Genomic DNA, 20,821 nt, shown 5'->3' on the forward strand with positions numbered 1-20,821 from the left:
TTTCCCTTTTTCTCTTGCTGCCCTGATCTCTGGCATCAACTCTTGCATGTGTGCCACTTGTGCCAATGTATGGTCATCTCCCAGGAAAATACAGTTTTTCTTAAGAGTTGGCCTCTTCTTTAGAAATTCTTTCCTTATTTCTATATTCGGGAAGCGGAGAATAAGTGCCCTATCCTTTACGTTTCTCTTCTCATCGATTCCTTTCTTGCCCACTCTCCATGCACTTGTGTGAGTAGGCTCTGTGATGCCCATGCGTTGTAGCAGTTCCTTCACTTCTTCATCTACATTCTCTTTGTCTTTGACTCTTGTGACCCGCATATGCAGAGCCCGATTCTTCCTTTTTTGCTCTTCCTCAATGGTCATATTAATAATGGTGGAGGTAGGTGTGGTCTGGCATCTGGGCCTTCCCTTTCTTCGCATCCTCAATCCATTTCTCTGCTTCATCAACCTTTTCTTGTGTCTTAAAAAGACGTTCCGCCCATGAAGATGCCGTTTTCGATTTTTGTTCATCTCCTTCCCGTAGAGCTTTCATCTGATCCTTCATGTCCTCGAGCTCCTTCAGCACCAAAGGTTGGTCGTCTCCCTTCTCTTAGTTGCAGATTTGCAAGCCGCAAGTTCTCCTTTTAGCTCCTCGATATCTTTTCCCCCCATGTGCTTTTCCATATTTGTTCTCCATGCTTCAAAACTTGCTACTGCCTCATCGAGTTTCTTTTACATAACGCATTCGGTTACATTTACTTCGGCCTTGATTAGGTTTCGTAATTCCGTTTTCAAGATCTGAATTTCCTTATTCTGTGTCCCCCGGACCTCTCTCCTTAGTTCTCTCATCATGTCTCCATACATGGAGTTCCTGTAGCTCTCAGCGCTCGCGTGCATTTCCTTCCTGATGTCATCCCTCATATAGTTTAGCTCTGATTTGAGCATCACTTGGACCTTCTCCATCATTATAGAGAGAGAGAGAGAGAGAGAGAGAGAGAGAGAGAGAGAGAGAGAGAGAGAGAGAGAGAGAGAGAGAGAGAGAGAGAGAGAGAGAGAGAGAGAGAGAGAGAAATGATATATTAATGTCTTCAAGAGGCCAAAATGACCTATGAGACCAAACCGATACAAACTGGTGAATCTGATACAATGTCTGGGTACAAAAAAAGAGATATGAAAATGAATCTAGAAGTGCTACTAGCTGGAACTATGTGGGGTATGTGTGACCACTGATACAATGGGTGCCCAATACAAGAGGGTTATATAATGGGTGATGAATCCATCCTCATCTGTACTGTGGATGTCGAGATAGTATGGCTTGAATCCTCTATTGCAGTCTGCGTCGATGTTGTGAAGCTCCTCTCCTCTGTTGTGGGCGTCTCGATCTCCCTAGCTCCAATGCTAGGTCAATGAGAGGACCACAGTGTGAATATTGTTGGGTCTAAAGGCCCTCTGGCCACCCTTGTATACATTATTTTATTCTTTGGGTGTGAACCACCCCTAGGGTCACTTATGTGACCCTTATAGTGTGCACCCTCATAATAATAAAACATTGCATTAGTAAATGTGTCGAATAGCAGACGCTAACACCTGCGTACGAATCCTCTCTCTCTCTCTCTCTCTCTCTCTCTCTCTCTCTCTCTCTCCATCGTTGTTTGCAGAAACACCAGCGCTACCCTTCTCCTGCTACAAGCGCTTCCTACAAACTGGTATCAGAGCCTTGCTACGAAGCATTGTCTCCGCGCCGGGAAGCAGCAACAGTTATTTTCTCACTCTTCGAGTTCAGTGCTCCCTCTCTCTCTCTCTACGATTTTCAGCTCTCTCCTCTCACTACAGCCCACAGCTTCTTGATGAAGCTTTGAGACTGTGAGTCTCGTGTCGCGATACAGCAGGGAGTAATGGGCAAAATCAATCACAGAAGAAAGGGGGATTTTATAGGTGGCTGAAATTTCAGCAATTTTACAACATTTTGATGCTTTACAAGTGGAAATTGCATTTATAGGTTGAGGAAAATTGGGGCTTTTGTTGAAATTTGTAGAAATTTTGACCGTCAATATTTGGAGCTTTTGCTGAAATTTCATTACTTTGCAGACATTTGTGCATGTATTGCAATTTGTGAACAGTTTGAGCAGAAAATTTGAGGTTTATTCTTGAGTTTTTCAAGAAATTACGTGAAAATGCAGGCTTATACGCATCGGAAAGCTTATGTGGTACACATTTATGTATTTTACATGCGGGATGCTCGCCATTGAGTTGATGTATTACATTTGCAACAGCTTTTAATCCATTTGTAGATTTGAGGTTGATCGATATGCATTTTGGTTACACTGCTGAAGTGGGAGTATTCATGCAAGAATTGTATTTCCTATTTGTGTGCTAAAATTTCAGCTTCAACTGCTGAATTTATCCTTCTTTACTGTTGCACACTTGTGGTAAAGTGCCATTAACGGTTTAATAATCCCTTGCTCTTCTACATTGAGTATTGAGCCCGTAAGAGGCTAAAATCTCAGTTTTCAGCCCGCTGTCATAAAACTACAGCAGTGAATTTTTGAGTCTTTTTGCACCGAGATGGCCTCTAATGCGTCTACAAGCAGTGAGTCGAAGTCTCTCCTTGAAATCAAAAGGTTTGATGGCTCTGGCTTTGACTTGTGGAAAGATAGAATGCAGGGAATCATATTCCTGAAAGATTGCGACGATGCACTTTTGGAAGTGAAACCTGTAGCTTTGTTAAATGAAGATTGGGCTAGACTTAACAAGAAAGCAATTGTTTACATCAAGATGGCGGTATTTGATGATGTGCTCACAGACATCAAGCGTCTTGACACTGCTTATGCTATCTGGAAGAAATTGACAGATACATATGAGAACACAACTCCTGTGAATCAAGTGCATCTTATGCGAAAGCTTGTAAAGATGGAGTTGGGTGAGTCCAAGCCTGCATCTGAATACTTGAGTGCTTTCACAAGTGTCTTTTTTCAATTGCAAGACTCCGGTTTGCAGCCTTTTGGTGATAAGCTCAAAGCATCTTCTTATTGATGACTTTGCTTGACAGTTGGGAAGCTTTGGTTGTCTCTTTGAGCAACAATGCTGCTTTGACATTGGATGGTGTACGAGGTTCTATTCTCAATGAAGAGATTAGAAGAAAGACCAGTGGTGAAAGCAGCGGGTCAGCGTACAATGTAAGAGGCAAGTCTGAAAAGAAGAATAATGCAAACAATAGAGGCAAGAACAGAAGTAAGAGCAAGGGTTTGTAGTGCCATGTCATCAGTTAGTGAGTTTTGCGGGATTTTGTACGGATTGCCATGTCAACATGTCAGCGCGTCTATCGGGCGACCGTAAAGCTGTCCATGTCAGCATTTTCGGGAATGCCAGGTCATCAGTTTGTGGCACACCTACCTCTTGAAAGATTTGTAATCGTCCTCGATTACGCTTGCAAAATCAGACATCAGACATAAACCAGTTCAATAGACACTGACTCTTAAGTACCGATGCACTAGACGAGACAAATCCAGCACTTGCACAAAGACAACAGTACTGAACATCCACGTCACATTCAAATCATGTCACATAAACTGCACTTTTGAATGGCATTCTCTAAGGGGTAAGCTTTGTCACTCTATTTCTTCATGCTCGATAGTCACTGAAAGCTAGAGGGAGGGAGGGGTCACTGTGCAGATACGTGCTTTCTCATTATGCATACATGTGTATTGTGCTCCTACATCACGCATACATGCTTATGCCACACCCACTTACATTCTGTGCAATTCTGAAATTACTGAAAATCTGAGAATTTCTGCTCACTTCTGAAGTCATTGAAAATTTGAAGATTTTTGCACCTCTGAATTTTTGAAAGTGTGAAAATCTGAAAATTCGAGAATTTCTTGCCTCTTTGAATTTCTGAAAGTCTGAAAATTAGAAAATTTCTTGCCTCTCTGAAATTGCTCAATCTCTGAATTTTTTTGAGTTTGAATTATTTTTGCAGGTTTGAAATCTGAAGGTGCAAGGGGGGGACAGGGCTGAGCTGAGCTGAGGGGGCGCGAGGGGCTGGGCTGAGGGTGGCAGGGCAAGGAGGGGGGGGGGGGCGTGAGGGGGCAGGGCTGAGAGGGGTGCGTGGGGCTTGGCTGAGGGTGGCGGGGCAGAGAGAGAGAGAGAGAGAGAGAGAGAGAGAGAGAGAGAGAGAGAGAGAGAGAGAGAGAGATGCACTGACCCCAAAGACTGGCGCTCCTTTCGATATTTCTTTATTATTGCTTCGCAAATGCCTTAGGGTCTAGCTCTCCTGAGACTGTGCATCCAGACTCTCCCAGAGAGTGGCTCTTTGGGCACTTATAAACAGTAGCAGGGATGCCCAAAAGTAGAGCCCCAAAAACAGTTGATTTTAAAGCACTCACCCCAAAAGAATCTGCACTTTGAAGCATGCGCCAACATTGTAAAAGGTTGCCAGCGCAAGTTGCTGATTTTGTACAGCAGTGCCATGTTAGCGCAACTTACGTAAATCAGCCAGCCAGCCTGCAAGATTTTGTTTTTAGGGTTTACGCTCCTCGGCTTGTGCTCTTCAAGTCGATAGGGTTAGGTTTTTAAATGCCTGACCCCTTCAGGCCGCACTGCTACATGTTCAGGTTCTTTTGGATTATATTTTTTACCTCTTGGCGGGTCCTTTCAGTTAGGCATGCCACGTCACAAACTTGTGACACATTCAACATTACAAAGAGCAAGAAGACTTTTAGATAGGATCTCATGTAGATTGCTACAAAGAGGACATGGGTGAGGAATCTTATCACACAGAGTGATGATATGGCATGGCCTAAAGGACAGAGCCCAATTAGAGGGTGGTCGAAACACTCTGGAAGAACCAGGAGAAGTTTTTTAAACTTGCAAATTATGGTCGAGCGGCTCAGAAAGGGTTAGGTTTACAAACCTAACCTATCCCCACTTATGGAACCCGGCCGAGGGGCCTAAAACTTTTCAAATAGAGCGGGAATCCAAATTTGCGTAAAGAGGTTGTACGAATGCCCGTGTTTTGCGGCGGAAATTGTGGAGGCATGATGACGTGGCAGCAACGGAGCAACAACCCATGGGGCACTTGGTTTTGGGGCAAGAAGCTTTTAGAACAACAACTTTTCATGTAACTGCTTTTAAGTTTGGCTAAGTCACTTTATAAGTGTGCCTAGGGCCTCACTTTTGCTGAGTTTTGCATCAGAGCGCGATGAGAGGAGGACCCTTGGACATTGTACTTTGAGAAGCATAAGAATGAAGAAATACCAAGAAGGGGTGCTAATTTTTGGGGCCAGTGCGTCTGGGTGCGGAACTCCCCCGTGCCGTATTGTCTTTCCTCTTCTTTCTCCCTCTATTTTAAGTTTTGTTCAGTTGTTTTTAATTTCCTTCACGTTTGTTGCTGTAGATCTTCTGCTTGGGGTGTCTAGGTCTATTACACCTCCTTAAGAAAATGGCTTGCACAAAGAGCAATTTCTTGACGCTAGTGTTAAACATTGACATTGTGTCGGTGAGGATGGCGATGACGATGACTCGACGACGATGCGCTGAAAACTCAGATGCTGAAATCTGAAAACAGTCGGCTGAAACTGTAAACGTTGGTTGATCCGATGGTATGGCGAGGATCTGTTGCGGGTAGGTGAGATCTACGAGGCTAGGGGCTAAATATGCAAAGGCTAAGGACTGATAATTGAAAACGCTACCTTATCTTGACAAGATCTAGCGACGGAACTGCAAAACGCTAGGTGCTTTGTTGTCGTAGGAAATGCTGGGGAAGATTTGCTGCAGAAAACGCTAAGGGATCTGGGATTCAAAAACGCTGGCTGCTTCTGTTGGCTGAAAACGCTAAATGATTTGCCGTCTTGTTGAGATAATTCACTGTGAGTTCAAGTGATCGCCTGTTGCTCTTCTGCATTCTACTAGTGTCATTAAATATCTAATATCTAACCAACCCAAATGATTTTCTCATATTAAAGTGATCATTTAATATGGGATAATAAACGGGAACAAGGGTTAGAATATAGACATGTGCTTACAGATCTATCTCAACACGGGGCCAATGGTAAATGGGCCCAAATGAGAGATGGTCTGTCAAAGAGCAAGGTTAACTAGTGAAGCTTAAAAGACCTTAGGGTTAGCTTCATTAAAGACCTCCAATGGTTAGTGTTAATTTTTAAAACTTCTTTGACCTTAAGCAAGCTAGGGCTGAGCTTGAGGTGGGAACCCGACCTAAACTTAAGTAAGCTAGAGCTGTGCTTGAGGTGGGAACCCGACCTAAACTTAAGCAAGCTAGGGCTGTGCTTAAGGAGGGAACTCCACCTAAGGTGCTTGTCATGCTTGATGGCTAAGGTACTTGAGGTACTTGTCACATTTAATGACGAAGTTGCTTGAGAAGCTTCTTATGTATGGGGGGTAAGATGCTCGAGTCCAAAAGAGAACCTACACACTTAATGAGGAAGTTGCTTGAGAAACTTCCTATGCATAAAAAATCTCAAAGTTAAGGGAATTCTAAAAGAGCACATAGCACACATGTCAGACTCTCACTAAGCTTACCCACATGGTATGCTTGAATGCTATTGGTTGGGCTAAAGAGGGGTCCAATGAGATTCTACTTCCATCTAACAAATATCTAGATATTTTCAAGCTCTCTCTCTCTAAGGGGTAAGGAAGACACTTGTCAAACGACTACCCATGTGCTTGACTGCAAGCTGCATGTGGTTGGCTAGGGGGAGAGGGGTCCAATGAGCTTGTAGCATGTAGAAATGTCGCCCAAAGCAAGGAAGGGGGGTGCTAGGGGGATATACTCCACACACACGCTCATTTGCAAGGCAATTCTCACTTGGTGAAAGTGGAGGAACACCACCTCCTTCTCCAAGCTTGTGAGAGTGAAAGCCTACACCAATACTCTTGGCTATGGAATGCAAATCCAACCAAGAGTCATGCTTCAATGCTTAAGCTTGCCATCTTCTCCATCTTCATTACTATGCTATTATGTATGATAGCAAGAAGAGTAATCATAAGTGAGGAACTATTTCTTTCTTCTATGGAATGTTTTTTCTTCCTCTTCCCTATCCTCATTCCTCGCTAGTTCTCTCCACCTTCGAAGGTGTTTGAGGCCTTGGGACTGAGGCTTGGGATAGTTAATGCTTTCTTCAAGTTTATGTTATGCTTGTGATACATGAAGCTTTCCATCTTCATTGCATTACTTAGGTTACAAGGAACACAAAGATTGTATTGTACCAAGTCTCTCTTGATGGGAGAAACTATAATACAAATGCCTATTGGAGAGGGGACCGGCTCCATATGAATCCGGTCCTCAACTATTGTCATGTTCTCTAAACACTCTCTCTCTCGCAAAAGTATTGTTCATGCCAAGTTAACTAAGTACCATGTTTATGTTGCTACCATCGATTAAGTTCACCCGTTATGCTCACAAAGTAATCTCTCAAAAGTGCTTCACCTAATTTCCTAATTCCGCTACTCTCAAAGTTCATAGGCCATTTCCATTACATTGATATCAGAGCATTTGGTTTCTCTTTTCTTGCTTAAGAATAGAGGTGCTTAAGTAGCCTATCAATGGTTGTTTTTGTTACTTATATTAGGGTAAGTGGGCTTGGATCTATTACCGGTTTTGTTGAGCCCACTATGTGGAATATGGTGCACACCTCGGGAGCTTTGGTCTTAATAATGGACTCTTTTTAGACTTGCCTACGGTTTTACTATTATTGAGCCATAAGAAGTCCGAAAGGAGCTATCCCTCGACAACTTCGCTATGTTAAACTCACTCCACTACTCTCTATAATTAACCAATTCGAGCCGTGGGTGTAGATACTTAAGTGCCTATTTTCAAAGGCTAAGAGGAGTAGCAACTAAGATTTTGAATTGCCAAAGCATACACTAGGTAAATACATAAGTTTAATTAGCATGGCTGACAATAACCAAGAGAGGAGAATGAACATTGATAACTTTGATTTTGCACATGAAGGTGCCAATGATGATGCCCCCATGTTTGTTAATTATCTTGTCACTACGTTGCAACAAGCTATGGGCAACCCCACTTTGCAAGCCGAAGTTTCTTAACAACTTCGTGCTTATGGGATTTGCTTTCCTCTCCAAGAGGAGAGAGAGCTTACGAGGCCTCTTGATGAGAGCCCCAAAAGAAGACTCTCTCCCATACGAGAGGAAGAATCCAAAGATCAAGAAAGCAATGAATCCCTAAATTCCTCCGAAGATGTGGCTCCAAGAAGAAGGAGGACTAAACGATCGCCAACTCCTCCCAAGAGGAAATGGTTAACCCATAGTCCTTCTCCTCGTCACTCCAAAACGGAAGAGAGGAAACCAAGGAAGAAAATGGCAAGAAAGAGGTCACCCTCTTCTGCGTCTTCTTCACCTTCCTCCTCTACCGATGAAAGTTATGGCTATTCTCCTAGAGAATACAAGAGGGGAGGGCATCGCAAATCTTACCCTGCATGGCGAAGGTCACAAAAGCTAAAGAAGGTCAAAGAGGGAGGAAAGAGTATCTCTTTTCTCACCTATGATGGCACCTTTGGTGCTACCGACAAAGTATTGGCCTTCATCCAACAATTTGATGGGCCTTTGGAGACGAGGGCTTCACGGAGTCCTCCAAGCTACACCATGTAGCTATGCACTTCCAAAAATTGGCTCGTCAACGGTGGGATAGCCTTCGTGGCAACGGCGAAGCCCCAAAGACATGGAAAATTTTACGATTTTCCATCATGAAGCATTTCCTTGCAAGTGATGCAAATGAAAAAGTGCTTACCAAATGGTGAAGTTTAAAGCTTCTCTCTCATGAGTCTATCCACAAATATGTGGACAAGTTTTGGGATTTACATCTCAAGGTTACTATCTTTCAAAAGATAGACTTTGTCGAGCAAAAGCAGCAATTCTGTGCGGGATTACCCAAAGAGATGGCCGAGTCAACTCTCAACGGCCTGGTTCTATCACCAAAGTAATCCACCACACATGGTTGCTTCGCTAAGATAAATATAAACTCTTTCCTAAAGAGCTAGAAGCTTTTAGTAAGGATCACAAATGTTTTAATTGTGGGGAGCAAGGCCATGGTTATTGTCCTTGCCCAAAGAGAATTGCCCGCAATGAGACTCCTAGAGTCCCCTATGTTTGAAGCTCCAAAAGAGGATGCTCATTGCCAACGATTTCTCCTTTCCTATGCTTGGGGAATGATGCAAGAGCATGATGCCTTTATTTTGTTTGACCCTAGTGCAACTCACCACTTCATATCCACGGAGTTGACCACTAAGTTAGGCATACAAGCCCACAAGATGGGAGATGCATTGAAAGCCAATGGAGCTATCAAGGGACAAGATGTCTCAGTTACTTCTTTCATTGGAAAATTAAGGCTTCATGTCCAAAGCTATTTGAACAAAGAGGATTTCTTCATCTTCCCTCTCAAACATGAGAATGCTATCGTTGGGGCACCATGATTTAACCGCATGGCTTCCAACATGAAGCTCCTTGAAAGGAGAATCTACTTCACCTAACAGGGAAAAGAGCATGCACATAGATGTTTATGAGTTGGGAAAGAAACACCATATCCTTGCTGTAAAGGGAATCAAGAGGAATTAGAGTTGTTTAATTTCCTAATCGGATGTTTTCATTGATGACATCCCTAGTGAGCTATCTCTAAAATGAGGGATGATGACCATGCAATTGAGCTCCTACCAAGAAGCTCACTGCCTAACAAGCCTCCTTATCGAGTTTCACAAGCTTAACAAGAGGAGATCATGAGGCAAGTGCACGAAGTGGTAAAAAAAAAAAGGGATGGTGAGGTCTAGCTCCTCTCCATTTTGTTCACCGTTGCTTTTAGTGCAAAAGAAGACCACACATATCACATGTGTGTGTCACTAAATAAGATCACTATCAAAAAAATAGATTTCCCGTGCTGCGGGTAGAAGATCTATTTGATAATTTACAAGTTTTGGCTTGACAAATGCTCCAGATGCATTCAAACTCATGATGGACAAAAAAATCTTCAGGCCATTTAAATTCTCTTGAAGAGTACAAGCGACACCTCCAGGTAATCTTTCAAGATTGTGAGAGAGAAGCTTTTCATTAATAAAAAGAAAAGAGAATTTTTCCTACAAGAGATTCAATATTTAGGTCACATTATATATAAAGATGGCACCCATATGGATGCAACAAATTAGTGATAATAAAAGAATGGCCTAATCCAAGGAATTTATAGGAGGTACGAAGCTTCATAGGTATGTGTGCATACTATAGATGCTTCATAGAAAAAATTCTCTCTAATAGCAGGCCCATTACATGACTTAACAAAAAAAAAACATTAAGTATTCTTGGACTGCAAAAGTGCAAGAAGCTTTTGAGGAGCTTATCTCTCAACGTGTGTTCACACTACTAGATCTCTCAAAGCCATTTGAGGTCCAATCTGATGCTTGTGGTGATTGCCTTGGAGCTATTTTGCTTCAAGAAGGGCATGCCATAGCATATGAGAGTCAAAGACTCAACTTCAATAAGTGAGTAATGGGCAAATACAAAAAAAAAGCTACTAGCTATTCTATATGCGCTAAACACATGGAAACACTATCTCTTGGGGACTCCATTCATCCTACGAACGGATCAAAACGCCTCAAGAACTTCATGACGCAAACCAAGCTCTCCGACAAACAAATGAGGAAGGCAAAATTTCTTTTGCAATTTAAATTTCATATTGCTCACATTGTTGACAAGCACAATCAAGTGGTCGATGTACTTTCACGACGAGCAAGGGTAAATGTGGTGTCTTTGGCAACTCACAATGATCTATCTTTTATGATAGATGAGTTTGCTACTGACCGAGACTTTAAGTACGTAATTACAACCTTTGCAATAGGGAAGTAACAAGAACCATTCACCTTGACTGATGGTTATCTTCCAAATGGCAATCGGCTATGTGTTAATCACCCATACAATAAGAACGTCATGCATGAATCCCATACATCTCCTTATGCGGGGCAAAGAGGAAATCCATAATCTACTCTTCAAGGAGTAGAAATGTATTTCTGTTGGTCTACCATGAAAAGTAAACATACAAGAGTATGTTTCAAAATGCGTGGTATACCAAAAGTTGAAATTTGATCGAGGAAAGCAACTTGGATTGTTTCAGTCGACAGGCTTAACAAGAAAACACACTCTATGCCTGTCAAAAAGAATATTGAGGCACATCAAATGGCAACCCTTTTCAGATCTCAAATTTTCAAGCATCATGGATTTTCAACACCCATAGTGTTGGACAAAGATCCTAGAATGACCAGTAATTTCTAGAAGGGTCTCTTTGAGAATCTAGGAAGTCGGTCTATCATCCACAAATGGATGACCAAAGTGAAATAACTAATCTAACGATTCTTGATCTACTAAAAGCCTATGTCATGGAAGTAGATCAATGTTCTCAATGCTAGAAGTACCTACCTCTTATAGAATATGTGTACAATGATATTGTACATACTTCTATGGGAAAAGTACCTTTTGAGGTTAAAGAAGGAAGATCCAAAAGTCCCTTACTAGTTAAAGTACATGGAAAGATCTCCGCTGCTGATGAATATAGCCGAGACCTACAAAAATCTTTTCCAAAGATTAAAAGGGTTATATCCATCTCACAGGAAAGGCAAAAAGGGCTGCTACTAATAAGCACAGAAGAGCCTTAGCCTTTAAGGAAAATGATTGGGTCTTACTTAAGTTTCCTAGGGCTCGATTGAGGCAAATGACGGGCAAAAATCCAATGGGTCATCAAAAGTATTATGCTAAACTAGCAGAAAGATATTATGGTCCTTTTTAAATTCTTAAGCTAATCAATGAGATGGCTTATTAATTAAAGTTGCCCAATTATTGGCTTATGCATCATGTTTTTCATGTGAGCCTACTCAAGCCTTACAAAGGAGAGTCTCCAAATGAAGACCCTTCTGAAATCGAAGATCAAGAAGAGGTACTACAACCCGAAGCTATCCTTCGGCATGAAGACAAGGCACTACGGTATGGTAAGATTATCCGACGGTGTCTTATTAAGTTAAAAAATTATCCTTTTGAAGATGCTAGATGGATGCAAGGAATCCAGCTTAAGGATAGTATGAACCTTGTCAATGCTTACAATGCTACATTAGAGTAACCAAATGTACATGTTTCTTCTAAATGATCAATGTTTATGTCTTATAAGAATAATTCTCTCTTTATTGTGCACAGAGTATGCATACTAAGAATCATGTTTGGGATGACGACGTCTCTCAAACACCATGTAGAATTTGTCACTCTACTTGGGAGGATGAAATGGACTAAAGAGCAGACATGCTTGTGGCAGCTATGTCTCCTAAGCACCAAATGGATTAGTCATCTATCTTGGAATGATGTCATAGGGTAAAAAGGGATCCTCTACCCGCTAAGACAAATTGATTAATGACTATGACTTTATCTCTTTTACCTCATAGTCGAGGACGACTATGATTTCAAAAGAGAGGTAATGTCCTTAAATATCTAATATCTAACCAACCCAAATGATTTTCTCATATTAAAGTGATCATTTAATATGGGATAATAAACGGGAACAAGGGTTAGAATATAGGTATGTGCTTACGGATCTATCTCAACACGGGGCCAATGGTAAAGGGGTCAAATGAGAGATGGTCTGTCAAAGAGCAAGGTTAACTAATGAAGCTTAAAAGACCTTAGGGTTAGCCTCATTAAAGACCTTCAATGGTTAGTGTTAAAAGTCCTTTGACCTTAAGCAAGCTAGGACTGAGCTTGAGGTGGGAACCCGACCTAAACTTAAGCAAGCTAGGGCTGTGCTGGAGGTGGTGGAAACCCGACCTAAACTTAAGCAAGCTAGGGCTGTGCTTGAGGTGGGAACCTTAAGCAAGCTAGGGCCGTGCTTGAGGTGGGAACTCCACTTAAGGTGCTTGTCATGCTTGATGACTAAGGTACTTGAGGTACTTGTCACATTTAATGAAGAAGTTGCTTGAAAAGCTTCCTATGCATGGGGAGTAAGATGCTTGAGTCAAAAAGAGAACCTACACACTTAATGAGAAAGTTGCTTGAGAAACTTCTTATGCATAAAAATCTCCAAGTTAGGGGAATTCTAAAAGAGCACATAGCACACATGTCAGACTCTCACTAAGCTTAACCACATGGTGTGCTTGAATGCTATTGGTTGGGCTAAAGAGGGGTCGAATGAGATTCTACTTCCATCTAACAAATATCTAGATATTTTCAAGCTCTCTCTCTCTAAGGGGGTAAGGAGGACACTTGTCAAACGACTACCCATGTGCTTGACTGCAGGCTGCATGTGGTTGGCTAGGGGGAGAGGGGTCCAATGAGCTTGTAGCATGTAGAAATTTCGCCCAAAGCAAGGAAGGGGGTGCTAGGGGGATATACTCCACACACACGCTCATTTGCAAGGCAATTCTCACTTGGTGAAAGTGGAGGAACACCATCTCCTTCTCCATGCTTGTGAGAGTCAAGTCTACACCAATACTCTTGGCTATGGAATGCAAATCCAACCAAGAGTCGTGCTTCAATGCTTAAGCTTGCCATCTTCTCCATCTTCCTTACTATGCTATTATGTATGATAGCAAGAAGAGTAATTATAAGTGAGGAACTATTTCTTTCTTCTATGGAATGTTTCTTTTTTCTCTTCCCTATCCTCATTGCCCGCTAGCTCTCTCTACCTTCGAAGGTGTTTGAGGCCTTGGGACTGAGGCTTGGGATAGTTAATGCTTTCTTCAAGTTTATGTTATGCTTGTGATACATGAAGCTTTCCATCTTCATTGCATCACCTAGGTTACAAGGAACACAAAGATTGTATTGTACCAAGTCTCTCTTGATGGGAGAAACTATAATACAAATGCCTATTGGAGAGGGGACCGGCTCCATATGAATCCGGTCCTCAACTATTGTCATGTTCTCTAAACTCTCTCTCTCTCTCTCTTGCAAAAGTATTGTTCATGCCAAGTTAACTAAGTACCATGTTTATGTTGCTACCATCGATTAAGTTCACCCGTTATGCTCACAAAGTAATCTCTCAAAAGTACTTCACCTAATTTCCTAATTCCGCTACTCTCAAAGTTCATAGGCCATTTCCATTACATTGGTATCAGAGCATTTGGTTTCTCTTTTCGTGCTTAAGAAGAGAGGTCCTTAATTACATTGGTATCAGAGCATTTGCTTTCTCTTTTCTCTCTCTCTCTTGCAAAAGTATTGTTCATGCAAAGTTAACTAAGTACCATGTTTATGTTGCTACCATCGATTAAGTTCACCTGCTATGCTCACGAAGTAATCTCTCAAAAGTGCTTCACCTAATTTTCTAATTCCGCTACTCTCAAAGTTCATAGGCCATTTCCATTACAATTGGCGCCCAGGGCCCTCCTTATATATGTACATCAAACTAGGGCCCTCCTTATATATGTACATCAAACTGGGTCGAGCAGGTATACCAACAGCCAAATGACCCCCTAAATGATTAATTAAGTCATAGTTGTCGCCATAATTAGGTACTATCCCCAAATCATGTCCACTGGTTGGAAAATGATCATGCTGGGCACTAATGGTTGTGCAATCAGAGGGTATGCAACTACTCTAAGTGCTTGGACATGCATGTGTTGCTCATAGGCTCACAAGTATGCAAAAACACTTCCTAGGCTGATATGAACCCTAGACCTGAGATAGCTTGTCCACATACGCATAGGGTTAGATGTGCACGTGACATCCCCTCCTTTTTAGAGTGAGGTACTGGTACCGAGCTGCATGGCTTCCTTGTAGTCTGCCAACAACAAATATCTCGGAAAAATTCTACCGACACTGCCTCGTGGGTTCCTCGATCCTTGAACTTCAAAAAGTATTGTCGCACTTGCTTCTTTGAGCCATGGTGATCTCTGGTTCTTCTTCTTTGGAAATGTCCTATGGAGGTGTACCCTGAAACACTTTTAAGAAACATGGAAAACGTTGTGCATTGACCATGAGTTAGGCAATTGTAATTTCATCGAAACCTCATTGATCTTTTGAATGACAGGAAAAGGACCATATATTTTGAAAGACAACTTAGGACATTTGTTTCTGACTTGTTTAAGACGTTGCTTCATGATTCTCAAATAGACCAAATCCTTTTCCTTGATACTAACATCCTGATGATGCTTGTTAGCGTGTTGTGAGTAAGATTCTTGAGCCTTGCTTAGCCGAAGCTTCACACTCTCAAAAATCTCATCCAACGACTTACTTTCAGCATTGGCATCAAGCATTTCAAAAATCTCATCCACTGACTTACTTTCAGCATTGGCATCAGGTATTTGATTGACCGAGCGAGTCAAAAGTGACTGGAACGGAGGGCCCAACGTTGCCTCATACGGAGTTCTATGAATGGCAAAGGATTAAGAGTCATTCAAAATTGCTTGGACCAATGGGAGATAGAGCTCCTAATGAGAGTGTTGATCATACACATATGACTTTAAAGTATCAAAATCCAACTGATTGTAAATTTCTGTTTGACCATCTGACTGTGTATGAAAAGCAAATGAAAAATTTAAATTTGTGCCAAAATTTTCAAAGAGAGCTTGCCAAAAACTTGACGTGAACTTAACATCCCTTTCTGAAACGATTGACTTTGGCAAACCGCAGAGGGGGATACCAATGCTTAATGAACAACCGTGCTACATCCTGTGCTGTGACTGTGGCCTTACAAGGATTCAAGATGTAAAATTTTCTGAAACGGTCAACAATTGTCAAACATTGAGTGTTCCTTGAATGCAAACTAGGTGGAAGGTTAATCACAAAATCCATAGAAATCTCCTGAAAAGCCCCGTCAAGAATAGGCAGCGGTAGCAAGAGGCCTTGCTGCTTATCCGAGGAGCTTTTACTTTTTGACAAATAGTGGAATGTGTGACATAATGAAACACATCTTTTCGCATTTTAGGCCAATAAAAGAATATTTCTTTTTTTTCGAAAGTGATGTCGATTCCCCTGTGCCCACTCGTTCTTTCCTTGAGTGATACAGAACACTGCCAAAAAGCTCTGATACCAATGTAAGGTGTAGCGGAAGTGAAAGTTGATATTGCTCAAGATGATTGCTCCGAACTGTGCTCAAGGGTTCCTTTTACTTACGGAAGGGAGAGCCTTCCGTTCCTGTAGAGAGAGAGAGAGTGTAGTGATCACAAACAAAGGGAATGCTATTGTGAATGAAATTACTGAGAGTGGAGAAAGAGAGAGAGAAGAATACGATACCAAACGGTTCTCAAACCCTCCTCCAAGGGGCTTCTTCTCTATGGCGAGAGAGGTCTATGCTATAGATTGCACAAATCTGGTACAATGGTCTAGATGCAATGGACTTGCCGACGATGTCGACGACAATGATGATGACGACGAGGCCGGGCTGGAAACTGAAAACGCTAGGGCTGAAATGTTGAAATCTGGAAAACACTGACTTTCTGCTAAACACTGATACTGTATTGGCGACAATGACGACTCGACGACGATGCGCTGAAAATGAAGATGCTGAAATCTGAAAACAATCGGCTGAAACTATAAACACTGGTTGATCCGACGGTACAGCTAGGATCTACTGCGCGTTGGTGAGATCTGCGAGGCTAGGGGCTGAATCTTCAAAGGTTAAGGGTTGAAAACTGAAAACGCTACCTTATTTGGACAAGATCCGGCGACGGAATTGCAAAAGTAGGAGCTCTGCTGCTGGAGGAAACGACGGGGAAGATCTACTGCAGAAAAACGTTAAGGGATCTGGGATCCAAAAACCCTAGCTACTTCCGTTGGCTGAAAACGCTAGGTGATCTGCCGTCTTGTTGAGAAGGTGCACCGCGAGTTCAAGCGATCTGCTGTTGCTCTTTTGCCTTCTACTGGTACCCGGAAATGGAAATCTAGCTGAGTTCTTTTGTGTTGGTTGCTGGTTTACTTGTTGTTAACTTCCAGAAGACCAAGCTGCTTGCATTGAATGTTAAACAGTTGCCCTTGGTGTTTTTGCATTGAGAGTGTCCTCATCGTGAGAGGGAATTAAGATGTCGTGTTGGCTGGAATATATATTTAAGTAGATGTTAAATCAAGTTCTATATAGATTGAAAAGGAGAGAGACTATTGAACACTCTATATGTGGCCTAGAATTGAGCAATCATCATACATGTGACTTTATCTGCTGTTGATCGTCTGCACCAAGGTTGATATTGACAAATTTATGTCTTTGGCAATTGGATTATATGTGCGAAGATTGGATATTGGGCTGCTTTAAAAGTGTTATTCGTCTTGCCTTCTGGCTGCAATTGGCCAATCAATCCGAAAGGACTGATTGAACTGAGCTGGACGTTAATTCCTTGCATTTGGAAAGCATTGTAGCAAGCCTACTGTCACGAGGACGTGGCAACTGCTAACCTTAGTTGTTGGTTTCTTACCTTAGTTGTTGGTTTCTTTTCCTTGATCTTTGTTTAATTTTTGGGGCCCTCTTTTTGGAATTGCAAATGGATGGCCAATGTGAAACGGCCGACGGCCGAGAGTTTCACCCGCTGACGGGAAGGCCTTGTCGCAACGAGTCGAGCCGGCCGGCCCTGGAATCTGAGCAGTAAAAGTATTTCTAGGCTCTACTCAAAGTTTGAAGAGAAGATCACCAGATAACTGGGCTACGTTGCATTTTTGGATGTGGTCCCAGTGGTGATAGATGGTCAGATGACGAGTGGAAGTGCCATGGAAGCATCTCCTAAAATTTAGGAAACTGCTATTTTGGGCCATGAAATCTGTTCGCGTCATTAGCTCCGGAATGACAAGAGGAACATTTTATTACTTTGCCGCTAAGTCAATCGAGCAACCGATTGAGATATCTTTAGAACGGAAGGTGCAAAGAAAAACCATGCATGAGTGCTATTTGGCACATTTTTGGGCACTTTCTAGCTTGAGAGAGAGAGAGGCGTTGAAATTAAACGTGGGGCTGCATTTTCAGCCGTATGGTGGATTGTCGTAGGTACCAAAGCGACTGTGTGCTTGCCTACCCTCTATGTACAGTGAAGTGCAAGAATTGAAGCCTTGCACAACATTCACGGCTCTCTCTCTCTATCTCTCTCCCCTCCGTGTAGTTATGTGATGCCCCACAAGAGGGCTCTTCATTTGACCTGTAAGAGTTGTGTGGGTTCATGTGCGATTACCGATGCAAGAGCCTCTTGCACAGGTATTGGATTAGCTAGTTGCTAATCTCTCGCAGGTACAGGTGAATTCAGAGAGATTTCACGCGAGAAATCTTGGCCGATTCAAAGGGCAAGGAGCCCTAGAGGTGCGGGAGCTGAAGGACTTGCTTTTGATGCGACCGGCTGGCGAAATAGAGCCCAAGACAGGAAAGTACAGCCTGCTCTGTATTTTTGCAGGTTTAGTGTTTCGGCCCTAAACGGTCCCTAATACCCCCAAGAGGTCTGGGGACCCGAGGGGACTGCTGTGCGAGTGATCTGGCACATTTTCAGGGCAGAAAATAGGGAATTCAGCATGCTGCAGATTCTCGCCAGGTTTTTCAAAGTATTCGTATGCGCCGGGAAAGTCACTTTTTGTGTGAGGATATTGTTTGTGAAGCGTTCTAGTACGGTTATGTTGCCGAAATCGGGCCAGAACAGGTCATTTTCAGCCCGGATTATGCGGGGCAGCATGTAGGAAACCACAGGTTTTATTCCCTCTTTGAATACAATAAAGAAATACCGAAAGGGGCGCCAGTGTTTGGGGCCAACAGGTGTCGGCGTCTGCTTGGTAGCGCTCTAGCTTCCAAGCCGTGTGTGTTTGAAGTAACAATTCTTGTTACAAGTTATATTTGCAAAGTTTCTCTGTGTCGGAAAGTCTAAAGTAAAGTTTCGGGTGAAAGCCTACGCCTACCGCCCTACGGGCTGGTTTCACCCACCTTCCGCCTTTGGTGAACCATGTGAAGTTCACTTTCTTACAACCAAGGTAGTGTCATGTCCTTTCTGGTTGCTCATCAAACGTGTGGATTGGGCTATTACCTATCGCACTCTCTGGCATGAATGCAGCAAATACTTCAGACATTTATTTTGTTCCAGTCCTGAATTTCTGAGGAATGGCTATGGGATTCAATTATCTCTTCTTCTCTTTATGATTGCACAGCCAAAAGGTTGAATCTGATGTTGCAACCAAAACCCTGGTTATCTGAACATGCATGTCTTCATGGCTTCGTATGAACAACTCTTCACTGCATTGTACAGATTTTGCAACCACTTGTCTGGAAAAGAAGAGTAGAACTAAGGATCAGCCAGTATAGGACAGATTGATTATATGGTGGTATTTGCTTGGAGTTTCCCTTCAGGGTCACTTGTCTTTAAAAAAAGGTTATCTTCTGCATCTTGTCCACGATGTATAGCCACATTAGAGACCACTCTGCATCTTTGCTCATGCTCAAAGAATTTCATTTAGCTGTTGTCCTTATCCCTTCACCTTTGTTTCCATCTTTGATTGTGGGAAACAGTTTTCGATTTTTGGTGTTATCTTGACGCTTATAGCATTATGCCACCTTCTTTATCTGGGTTCTTTGGACATTGTGCAAACTCAGTAACGCTGCCGCTCGAGTGTTCTGCCTTTGATACTTGTACTTCCTTTAGATGTCCTTTGTTTCTTGCTAAAGTATTGGATAAGACCCCAGTATGACTTTCTAATCAAGTGTTTATGACTCGTTTGCCAGCTGAACCTCCACTAGTGTTCAGCATAAATGTATTCTAATCATGTATATGTTTCTTTCTGCATGAAAGATGGAAGCGTGCGTGTGTGTGTGTGCATGTAAGAGAACAGGGCATAGTTGACCGTGTTGGGTTTTGATAGGACCAGAACAAAACATTTCAGGTTTTCAAAAGAAAAGTCAAGCCTTGTGATTATCTTTCTCCAATTTTGCAAAATTAGCCTTGTTATACCGGGTGAATTCAGTCAAAGCTGTTCTTGGCCTGAAGGCTGACTCAGATGGTAATGGATCAAGAGGTGATAATCAGCATCACCAATCAATCCTGGATCTTCACAGCTGATTTATCTTGCTTGAGAAATTGAGGATAATTACTAGGATCATAACTTTGAGTGAAGGGGGCCATACTCGTACATTTTATCCTTTTTGCATGGTAGCTAAGGTCTTTTTTGCCCCTTCACCAGGCATTGCAAAGAAATGAAGCTGGATCTGCTGCCTCTGATGAAGTGAGCAGAAGGGAGGCAGAAGGACCAGTTGTGATTCGTTCTGTGGCTGATATTCAGAATGAGTACACCACAAAACTTGAGGAGGTAAAATGTGCAAAAATTCTGTACAGAAATGTGTTGCCAAGTTACATTTTCTCCCCCTTTAGCAAGGTGCCTGCGTCCTTTCCAATTGAGGAGGTTGAATGCTTTATTTGAGCTTACTTTCTACAGTCTATCCACGCAGTTGCGAGTCATGAAATGTTTCAGGTTTTGCTTATTGATAACATTTCATTGTGGCGTTAAGGATAAAAGGGAAGGGAGTCTGTAAAAAGTGTTCTTAGCTTCTACCTTCTGCATAGAGAACAAACCAATTGTAAACCGGCTTGCGCTACTTGTAAACCCTTAGTGCTCTCTGTTATATATAGTATTTCCCCTGAATTTTATGTTTCCTGCAGTCTGAAAGGAAGGTACGGGAGCTTTGGTCACAAATAGCTGTAGAAGAAAGACGCTGCTTAGAGCTTACTAAGATAGTCAATGAGCTGTTACCAACACCACCTCCTGCTTGCTTGGAAACCTCTACGCCGCAGGTCTCTTCCAGTGGAAGGCGGCCTCCCAGAAGAAGGGTAAGTCTCTCATATCAAGTCCTATTAATAGGGCGTCACGTGTGAGTCTCTCATACAGGTTTTGGCTTTTTGTTTGT

At 42.3% G+C, this 20,821-nt stretch overlaps 1 protein-coding gene across 3 annotated transcripts in view; it reads left to right on the top strand.

Moving 5' to 3' along the window:
* Positions 1 to 20,821, top strand: part of LOC147428047 (uncharacterized) — a 54,412-nt gene that overhangs the window by 9,209 nt on the left and 24,382 nt on the right. For all 3 annotated transcript variants that reach the window (XM_086497538.1, XM_086497537.1, XM_086497539.1), the window contains 2 exons: positions 20,101 to 20,226; positions 20,577 to 20,744. In XM_086497538.1, coding sequence (XP_086353664.1) covers positions 20,101 to 20,226; positions 20,577 to 20,744 — 294 coding nt within the window. The remainder of the gene's footprint in view (positions 1 to 20,100; positions 20,227 to 20,576; positions 20,745 to 20,821) is intronic.

This window comes from Adiantum capillus-veneris, chromosome 23, assembly GCF_014529385.1.
Source record: "Adiantum capillus-veneris isolate H3 chromosome 23, ASM1452938v2, whole genome shotgun sequence".
Taxonomy (NCBI): Eukaryota; Viridiplantae; Streptophyta; class Polypodiopsida; order Polypodiales; family Pteridaceae; genus Adiantum; species Adiantum capillus-veneris.